The 11,317-nt window shown below is 32.1% G+C and overlaps 1 protein-coding gene across 1 annotated transcript; it reads right to left on the bottom strand.

The window, feature by feature from the left end:
* Positions 1–3,084: 3,084 nt before the first annotated feature.
* LOC130946189 (secreted RxLR effector protein 161-like) lies at positions 3,085–3,699 on the bottom strand. Its single transcript, XM_057874863.1, has one exon. The coding sequence runs from the start codon at positions 3,697–3,699 to the stop codon at positions 3,085–3,087; it is 615 nt and encodes a 204-aa protein (XP_057730846.1).
* Positions 3,700–11,317: the final 7,618 nt, after the last annotated feature.

Raw genomic sequence — 11,317 nt, forward strand, 5'->3', positions numbered from 1 at the left:
TTTATAATTATTGACAAATTATATTATGTGTATAGCAAATTTTCTACTTTGATAAAGATAGCGAAAAAATTATTAAAAAAAATATTTTAAAAAGTATGGAAAAATCTTAGAAGGAAACAAAGTTGAGGTTGTATAATGCTTTTTACGAGCCAACATTTACGACTGAACAAAATATTGAGCACCGTCTGCTGAAAATCGATCGAGAGCATTAAAGACGGTTCTTTGACTATTGCACCAAAACTGAGACGAAGATAATCTAGTATATCATTGGTACACAACAATACAATTTATGTTACATTGAGACTTTTTAAATCAGTTTTTAATCGTCCTTTGTTTTTGATGGACCAATAGGAGAAGTGCAAAAAAAATGCGAAGAATCGATCAAAACAACTATATACTCACATTGGCGGTTCGAAAAGCTTTGCACGGCGGATGAAAGAAGAGGTATTTTACTTTTTTATTCACTCATTGGACTGTTTCTGTGACTTAATAAGTTTTTTTATTGTGTGGAATACGGTAATGGCATAAGCTTTGTTGATACAGTCGGAACAACAAGGGAGAAGAGTTGGTAGAGGAAAGTTATATATCACATTGCACAAAAAAAAAAAAAGATGGCTCCTATATCAATGATGAAGCAAGAGCAATTAGTGTAAGTACTACTACTTATAATTGATCATAAAGTTATGACCTCAAATAGGGTAATAGTCTACTTTTCTATGTTATTTTGTTTTTTTATTTCTTTACGGAATAGTTTACTCCCCTATATCAAAATGGACCAAAAGACCTTTATAATTTCTAATTCATCTTACTTTTAATTATCATTGCAAATTTACCTGTTATGTTTCTAGATATTTTGAACTTCGATATAATTTGGAAGTAGTTGGGGTAGAATTTAAATGATTGAGTTTCATTTATCCTTTATTTCTTTTTATAGTGGTTGATATCCTATGTTGTTATCTTTTGAGACCAATATTATACTCAATATTTGTGTGTTTTTTTTACTGTGATGACCGTCATACAGTTAATCATCATGTTTGGTGTGTTCTTGACATGAGATGGACCCATTAACAAAATGATTGTATTTGCTAATTTGTGTCTGTAGAAAAAAATTGAGGAGATTGAGTAATAGGATGAGTCTTCTAGAGTGTTGTCTCAAAATGATTCCATTGCTCAGGTTTTCGGAAAAGAGAAATCGGGTAGAGTACGTGATGTGGGTTTCGGACCGACTCCTAGCCAACTCTTCAGTCCGAATTCACATGTGCCTGGCAACGGAGTCCAACTAGAGGAGACCCAGAGGACGCTGCTTGGACTGCAGGCAGAGCTGGAAGGTGAGAAATTGAAGAGGAAGGCGAGGGGGGATGAGGCAGCAGCAGAGAAGAAAAAGATGAAGGCAATGGAGAGTGCTCTGATTTATCTATTTCAACAGTAAAGTGAGGAGCTACCACCAGACATCGCTACAGAGATGAGTTTCGTGGAATGATAGAGTGAAAAGTAGTATATTAGGATTGGAGATATTTTGGATTGAAGCAAACATTTTGCTGAATTAGATTGAGCAACTCTTTGCAAGATATTTATTTTCTTCGTATTTTCATGAATATATTATTTTATTTTGTAAATAATTTTTTTGTTCTTGCTACAAGTTTAGATTCTAAGGTTGAAAATATTCACTCTTAAAATAATAAAAAATCTAAAAAGAATAAAAAAACAATTTTATAATATTTTAAAAAAATTATATGTGTATTTTTGAAAAACCCAAATTTCTTTTTTTTTTCCTTAAATTAGCGGTGGTTTTAAACCGCCAAAACGTTGTTCAAAGATTAAAAAATCTGTTACATCTTGCTGCGGTTTGCAACCGCTGGTAATTATGACCGAAACTATAGTACCATTTAGTGGCGGTTTGAAAACCGCCAATAAACATGAAGTAAATCGTGTCAGTCTTATTTGGCGGCGGTTTTTTAATGTGTGCCACGAAATTTTGATTTAGCGGCGGTTATACCAATGGTTGCGGGAAACCGCCGCGAAACCCAATTCCAGCCGCGGCCTTTATTTTGCGGCGGTTTAAAACCGCCGCTAATAAAAAAAAACCACCGGTATTCTGCACCTCCCTTGTAGTGTGCACAAGCTAAGCTATAGATGTTTGACAGATAATGTAAGATTTTCAACCTTCATTATTCATAAAATTTCCTTATTATTTTTCATAATCAAAAGAGATTAGTCTTAGAGATTATATTGTTTAAAATTGGTAAATATATATAGAGAGAGGAGAAATTCTTAAATACTTTAATAGTAAGAAATTTTTCGTATATATAATATGTCTCATAAGATAAGCTTAACTAGTGCATGACCTAGCAATTATCGAAGTTATTTGGTAAAAAAAAAATTAGAAATATTTATCTTATTTTGTGTTTGATAAATAAAAAAATTAGATATTCATAATTATACATTTTAAAAATTATAGGTACTTTAAAAACATATAAGAATGTGTTTTTTAAATTAGCTTGCATTTTAAAAAGTTTAATATAATCTCATATACTAAGTTTTATAAAAATTAAGTTTTAAAATTCATTTTAAAATTAAGTTTTATAACCTCACATATAAATAAATTTTCATATTTTGTCTCATAAGATGATAAAGATTTGAACGGTGAAGGTTATAGTGAGAAATAGAGAGAGTGAGAGAAGAGGGACTGTGAAGAAGGTAACTAAATGAGAGAAGAATTGTTATTATAGTAGAATGAATGATAATAAAAAGTAACCGTTACAATGTGTAAGCTATATATACATTAGTAACTTAGTAACTAATAATCTCTAATAGCAAACAAACTAATTATAAATATCCATATCAACTAACATCCCTTTTCAAATTAGGAGTGTGAATATCTAATAGTCTTAGTTTACCACAGCAAGAAGAAAATAGTCCTGGAGCCAATGTTTTGGTGAGAAAGTTTGCTGTCTGGTTGGTAAAGGTCACAGGTAACAATTTCAGGGTGACATCATTAGCCTTGTCCCTCACGATATGGCAGTCGACCTCAATGTGCTTGGTGCGCTCATGAAAAATAGGGTTGGTAACCATATGAAGTGCAGATTAGCTATCGCTATACAGCGTGAACGACTTCTCATGATTCACACCAAAAACCCTTAACAAGCGGACAAGCCATAACCCTTCACAAGTCACATTTGCTAATGCCTGGTACTCAGCATCGGATGAAGAGCGGGAGATTGTTTGCTGCTTGCTACTTTTCCAGGAAATCAGGGCAGTTCTGAGAAAGAAACAGTACTCAGACACATACCGTCTGGTGTCCGGACAGGTTGTCCAATTGACATCAACAAATCCAGTAAGTGTGAAGTCACTATTCAAATGGAAGAACAGTCCTGTGCCAGGGGCTCTCTTTAAGTAGCGTACAATCTTCATGGCAGCTTTATGGTGATAATTAGTTGGAGATTCTAAGTACTGACTTAGCTTACCTACTACAAAAGCAATGTGGGGTCTGGTATTGGTGAGGTATTGGAGCTTACCAATCAATCGTATATATGTTGTTGGATCTGCCATGGGTTCCCCAGATGTCTTGGATAGATGAACTGTGTAGTCCATTGGTGTCAACACAGGTTTGGCATCAAATAAGCCAAATTCTTCAATTAAATCTGTGGTATACTTCTTCTGATACAAAGCCAGCCCTTTCGTGCTATATGCTACTTCCATGCCTAAGAAATACTTGAGCTTTTTCCAGATCCTTGATGCTAAAACGATCATCTAAAAGCTTTTTTATTCAATCTATCTCACTAGCATCATTTCCAGCTAAAACAACATCATCTACGTAAACAAGAATAGCAGTAAAATTTGTAGTTGTTCTTCTTGTAAATAAAGAGTAATATGATTTTGATTGTGTGTAACCAGATTTTTGAAAGAACAAAAACAAGTTTAGCCACTGTCTGTTGGCTTGTTATGTCGTAAATCACATACCCTTTTGTGTTATGTTTGTAACCCATAGAAACACATTTTCTAGCTCTCTTGTCAAGTTTCTTCCTATGTGAATTCAAAGTGGATGCATAAGACAAACATTCGAAAGCCTTTAGAACCATTAAATCTGGTTTGTTCGAGAAAAAACATTTCATATGGGGATTTGTTTTGTAAAACAGGGTTTGAAATTCTGTTTATAAGGTGTACATCATGAGCTATAGCATAAGTCCAAAAGCAATTTGGTATTTGAGTGAAAAAGGAGTACTCTACCCATACCCAACAAATGTTGGTGTTTTCTTTCAACAACACTATTTTGCTGTGGTGTTTCAAAACAAGAGGTCTGATAATCAATACCTCTTGAGTTGAAGAAAGATGCAAGATTGAATTCAGCTCCATTATCAGACCTACAATATTTGATGGTTTTTCCAAACTGGTTTTCAATGTATGTAACAAACATCTTTATTAGATTTGGAACTTCAGATTTCAGTTTCATGAAAAAAAAAAGCCAAATAAAATGAGTTTTATCATCAATGGCAGTTAGAAAGTATCTATGACAAGTAGTAGATGATGTGCCCAAAGGTCCCAAAATGTCTAAATGTACAAAATCGAATTTATCATGTGAAGAGCTGTGACTTTTTGCAAAGGATAATTTTCTTTGTTTGGCAAAATGGCAAATATCACACGGGTTGTCTTTATGATCAGAATATTCAATGAGATGAGACTCTCTTTTTATTACAATCATTCTATCAATATGTACATGTCCTAGTCGTAGATGCCACAATTTGGCATTATTATTTGTGCCTAAGTGTCTTTGGTCCGAATTGGATTCAGAAGAGCTTGTGACGGTAGCTCCATGAGTATTTGATGTAGATTATGATGAAGTGATTTGTGGTGCAAGGTGTTGTGATGTAGGTTGTTGTGTGGTGTGATGGATGCACTTATTCTTGAATGCTAATGTTAATGCAGTGCTGTTTGGTGTGTGTGTGTGTGTTTATTGGAGGTGCTGTCAATGAGTACAAATCATCCTTCTCATCAGCACACTCAATCATTTTTCAGGTAGTCCGGTCCTAAATCTCACATTTTGTGTTAGTAATTGAAAAGTGACATTTTAAAATCCTAGTAGCTTTTGATACTAAAAATAAATTAAAAGTTAAGGTTGGAATATAAAGAACTTCTGTGAGATAAAATTTGTTTGAAAAAATCACAGTTCCATCAATCTAGGTTAAAGTATGGCTGCCATAAGGGAGTTTAACAATAATTGGTTTTATATGGTAATAGTGATAAAAAAATTTCAATGATGATGAAACATGGTCAGTCGCTCCACTGTCTATGACCCAAGAGTTGGAGCAAAATGATTTTGTGAACAAAATATGAAAGATGTGTGAACTCATTGTGAGGGTGTAATGGAGTATACCTGAATTGGTTTGGGAAGTAGTGAGTACATGATTGGCCAGATGTTGCTATGCGGGGTTGCTGTGTTGAAGTAATGCAATCAATGTGTCTCTTTGTTCTTAAGACAATGAAATCCATGAGTTATTGCCATCGTTCCTTTGGGTTGAATGTTGCAATTCATTGTTGGCTTCTTTAATTTTTCTGCCACCAAATGAATTTGCACAGTTTATTATCTTTTGAGCTTGATTCATATGAGGAGGTAGTCCATGCTTTCTATAACATGTGTCGACTAAGTGGCCTAACTTATGACAATATGTACATATTTTAGGGGCTTCTCTACCTCCTCTTCCACCTCTGTCTCTTCCAAAGCGACCCCTTGGTGCGGAATTTATAACCTACAAACTAACCGGCAAGTGCACTGGGTCGTACCAAGTAATACCTCAGGTGAGTGAGGGTCGATCACACGAGGATTGATGGATCAAGCAATAATAATTGAGTGATTAGCTTAGTCAGACAAACAGAAAATGGTGTTTGAGTGTTCAATTGCATTAAATAGTAAATTCAGAGTTTGAAGACAGCAAGCAATAAATTGATGTAAATAATATGGGAGAAGACAGTTAAGGCTTTAGAGATATCTATTTTCTGGATTGAATTTTCTTACTAACTATTTTAATCATGTAAGATTTAATTCATGGCAAACTATATGTGACTAGACCCTAATTCCTTAGACCTTCATAGTCTCCTCTAAAATTCATCAACTGCCAATTCCTTGGTCAATTAATTTCAATTAGAGGGTAAAGATCAAATTCCAGTTTATATGCCACAAAAATCCTAATTACCCAAATAAAAGAGGATTATATATCACATATCCCGTTAAATCCAGATAATTAGAATTTAGGAGAAATTGTTTTCAAGTTGTTGTTCAAGTAAAGAGATTTTTCAAGTTATACAAAAACTCAATTAGAAAGAGGGTCATACTTTCATTCCACCCAAATTCATAAAATAAAAAACGAAAACAATTCTTGAAATATAAATCAAAACATGGATTAAAATAGAAAAATAATAATATCAATCCATACAATAGACAGAGCTCCTAACCTTAACAGTGGATGTTTAGTTGCTCATGGTTCAGAGAAGAAAATAAGGATTCAGGTAAACTGTAGAATACCAAATGTCCCTTTGAATAGAATTCCTTTTTTTCTTTTATATCTAATTCTAAAAATTTAAAATCTAATTCCTAAAATTAAAATAATATATTTTCCTATTTTAAAATTTAAATTTAAATCAGAATCAATTAAATAATCTGCGCCTTGTAACGTGGGGACTACTTGGCTTCACTGGATCCGCACCTAACTTGGCAGAGAGCTGTGCCTTACTTGAGTGCCAAAATGGGGCCCAAAAATCGCCCCAGCATTTTCTGCATTTTCTGCACGTAGCGCATGTCACGTGTACGCTTCGATGGTCTATTTTGCGTGTCACGCGTACGCGTCAAGTACGCGCACGCGGCGTTGCACAAATCTCCAAATCACGCGCATGCGTCAGGTACGCACACGCGTCGCCATGGAAAGCTCCAAATCACGCGCAAGCGTCAGGTACGCGCGCACGTCGCTCCTCGCTGTCCTCTCCTTTAATTCTTGTGCTGCAGAAACTCCATCAAATCTAGCCAAATGCTACCTAAAATAAACAGAATTGCACAAGACTCAAAGTAGCATCCATAGTGGCTAAAAGATAATTAATTCTTGATTAAACTTAACAAATTAAATGCAAATTCACTAGAAAAAGATAGGAAAGATGCTCACGCATCACCCCTCCCCTGATAGTTGTTTCCGAAATCAGAGAAATGGATTTTCTTTCCACTTTCAATTTCAAAAGAGCTTATCAGTCCACGAGTTTTGTTGATTTCTAGAAAATGTAGTTGGCATTCTTGTTGCGTCAACATAGAAAATGCTTGATTCACATCTGGCATTGGTTTCAATAACATCATTTGTGACCGCACATGTCCATATCCATCATGAGACCTCCAAGCAATCTAACAACCTGCTTGTTCTTCGTGTAATTTCTCAATACTCCCAATCCACAAACACACTCAATTCCACAAGAATAACTAGTAATTGGTTCTAGAGCAATTTAGCTCTTCCCAAATTGCCCTCAATTTGGTGAATTAAGCAGTAATAGTGAGCTTTCCTTGCTTAGCCACATACATCTCCTCCTCCAATTTAGCCACTTTAAATACATCATGCTGGTGGTATATATTTATGTCTCAAATCACTCCACATATCACGTGTCATTTTATTTCATATCACACTTTGAGAGATTTTAGGGTTAAAAGACAAATTCAACAAAGCAATCACATAGGTATTACATTTTTTCCAAACTATAAACAGAGGATCATTCACACCGGGTTTGGGGAGAATGTCATCAATAAAACCTAATTTGTTATTACCTTTGAGAGCAAGACGCATATTTCGGGACAAAAAATGATAGTTTTATGGGTTCAATGCCACGTTTACAATGGAAATTCCAAGATTCTCAACTAGATGCAGATAATAGGGGCTATTCAGATCAATGTGGGTGCTGGAAGGGGGATTCTGATTTGCGTTTTGATTCACGTTGCGATTCTGATTCGTATTCTAGTTCTGATTCATTCTTCCTTGAAAACTCCCAAATCTTGAAAGTTGATTCAGGAGTTTTGTGAGTGTCTGAATGTCGTTCGGAAAAAATTCATCCTCTATCGTTGAAGTTGGATCCTCCATTGGCTTCTCATTCGCCATAAATAGGCCAAATCGGGAGCCTCTAGTAGCTATCTCTTCTTTCTACTATGTCTGTCACTGATATAACGGTCTACGCTCATCACACTATGATAAAGATTTGAGTGGTGAAAGTTGTAGTGAGAAAGAGAGAGAGTAAGAGAAGAGGAGCTGTGAAAAAAATAACCGAATGAGAGAAAAAATATTATTGAAATAGAATGAATAATCACAAAAAATAATAGTTATAATGTGTAAGCTATATATGCATTATGCATTAGTAACTAATAATCTCTAACGGCAAACAAACTAATCATAAATATTTATATCAACTAACATAAGATGAATAGTACCAAAAGTTCAAATTTATTTTTAGTATGTGTTTACACAACCTTTTAGACAATCTTTAAATTTTTACACTTTTTTAATTTTATTTTTACACGGTCTACAACTTAAAATATTATTGAATTTTTTTTTGTTGTTTTTACTTATCCGAAGTCTAACTTTAATATTTTGAATTTTTGACTTTATCGTCAGAAGCAACATTATCCATTGCATTCTCACTTTTTGTGTTTTGCATGTTACACTATTTTCTCAACTAAAACGAAAAAGAATTGCTTGAATTAATTTACAATATAAAGTTATGAAATCTGAATTTTCTTTTTCTTACATGAGAGGAAAAAAACTCAAAATTGAACACATGCAGCTTTTTGTTTTGTTTTGCTAATAAAAACAAATGGGAATGTTATTAGGCTAGGAGATAGTAAACAAGGAATAAACAAGTTAGAAGAAAAAAATCATAAAAAAATTGGTCTCCTATACGGCTTTGCTACAACGACGTTGATATTTAAGACTACAGAATAAGAATCAATCATATATTTTTAGGGGTTTTTTTCTCTAAAAGGAAAAATTGAAATTTCCATTTCATTTTAGATTTTATATTTAGATTTTTTTGGTCGGATTCATTGATGTTATTTAAGCATCCAACAATAGACAACAAAATCATAGTTGTTAGAATCGAGCTGATAATTAAATTGATCAAATTATTAGTTTATTAATTTATTAGTCTAATCGATAAATTATTAGTTGAACTATTTAAATTATAATTAATAAATATAAATTAAAAAATATAATTTAATTTGTAAATATTATATATTAAAAAAGAGACAAATATAATAAAAATAACTTGTACTCAGTTCAAATCCAATGAAAAAGTTTTTTTTTATTAATTGTTGACTTATAATTTTTATTGATTTTGTTCAATTTTAATCGATTTTTTTTAAACAATCAAAATGTTGAATTGAATTGGTTTAGAGTCTGATTAACCAATTTTTTAATTGAATTGGCTAATCCGATCAAATTTTAACAACTCTAGATAGAATAATTCCTAAGAAGTCAAGAGAAATATTGAAGGATTTAACAGAAACAAATGAATAAATTTTTAAAAATAAGTATAATTCAAGTTAATAATTGGTATATATTTTATTATTAATAAAAATATTAAATTGAATTATAAATATAATCATAGGGACTAAATTAAATTATAAATGATAAAATCAAGACTAAATTAAGTATTTTATAAAATAAACTATTATTTTTTAATAAAAATACTTACAAATTTACTTGATTGAACCTAACCTTTATTAGATATAATAAACTAAGTTAATAGATTATTTAATGTAAACAGGAAGAATGTTTAAGAAAATTGAATCACATTTGACATAATTACTTAACAAAATTACTTGATTGAGCCTAAAATTTATTAGATATAAATAAATTTATATTTTTTGTGGTATACTCAAATTGTTAATGAAATGAATAACTAAATTGCTTATAATAATTTTAAGAAGGAAGTAAATTGAGAGTCTCAAATGACAAATCACAAATGATTGTTTAATGGTAGATGTCACGTGCAGTGCATGTGAGAGATAGTGAAATGAAGTGGGCTACGTGTCACGTTTCCAAACACATACCTCGAATCAATCGACGGCTTCGGCATTCAGACTTTGCAATTTTTCATTCATGATCATGGCTGAAGAAAGGTAAATATTCGCGTGTATTTATTTTTATAGGAAGTTAATATTAAAAATTATTAAATAATTTAATGAATATAATTAAATTATTATTTAACAATTTTTATTATTAATTTTAGATAAAAAAAATTAATCGGGTCAAAACCCGACAAGGAGATCCAAATGTTAAAATCAGTCCAATTTATCGATTCGTTAGACCGCGATCCGACAAGGGAACCCAAACGTCAGGCCGACCCGACAAGGGAGACGACCCGCGTGCTATCTTCCTTTTCGCGTGGGATTCGGATAGTTTGCAGAAGTTTTTAAATAGGTGAGCCTGACCGCAAAGGACTCACCCGGACACGGATTATAAATGGGGAGGGACTTACCCCTCTTCCAAAATACATCACCTATCTTAACCCTAATAATCACATATGGACACTGACTTGAGTGTTGGAATCTTTACAGGTGGTCTCTCACCATCCGTTCTTCACCTTGACAGTCTTGAGGAGTTTCTTAAAAGAGTCTGTACAGGATTAATTGTCAGCGACTCACTTACTTTTGATTTCTATCGGATCCGACCCGTTCAAGATACGAGACTATGAATAAATAAACATTTTTATTAGAATTTTCATAAGTTTAAGGCGATTTTTTTAAAAGATTTTTGACATTTATTTAAACTTTATTATATAAAAATATCTAATTTGATTTTAAAAATCATGATTAATTGTGTTTTTAAAAAAATATGATTTTTTTTTAAATATATGAACTCAAAAATATCAAAATAAAAAAATTACTTATCACTAAACGCAAATGCTATTAATGAGTAGATAAACATATTTTAAAAAAATCAAGTTTATTAATATATTAAAATTACTAAAAAAATTTAATTTATAATTTCATATAAACTAATAATTTTTTAGAATTTTTTATTTCAATTTTCATTTGATTTTGATAAATTAATAATATAAATGTTATAAATAATTATTCAATTTTTCTCTTTACAAATTATTCAAATAGTATAGTAAAAAATGACTATTTTGTTGAAATGACCAAATTAGATGTTTATATAAGTTATTAAAATTAGTTATATTTTACATGTGAAGTATCAGAAAATGAGAGTCGGCGAGGTGACACTAAAAATTAGATATATATATTTTAGAGAGACAAAAGAAAAAGATATCTTGAAGGAGTGGGTTACGACCACATTTT

This window comes from Arachis stenosperma, chromosome 8 (genome assembly GCF_014773155.1).
Source record: "Arachis stenosperma cultivar V10309 chromosome 8, arast.V10309.gnm1.PFL2, whole genome shotgun sequence".
Classification (NCBI taxonomy): Eukaryota; Viridiplantae; Streptophyta; class Magnoliopsida; order Fabales; family Fabaceae; genus Arachis; species Arachis stenosperma.

Excerpts from the sequence above, each read along its gene's own strand:
- LOC130946189 (XM_057874863.1), bottom strand. The coding sequence starts at position 3,699 with ATGGAAGTAGCATATAGCACGAAAGGGCTGGCTTTGTATCAGAAGAAG.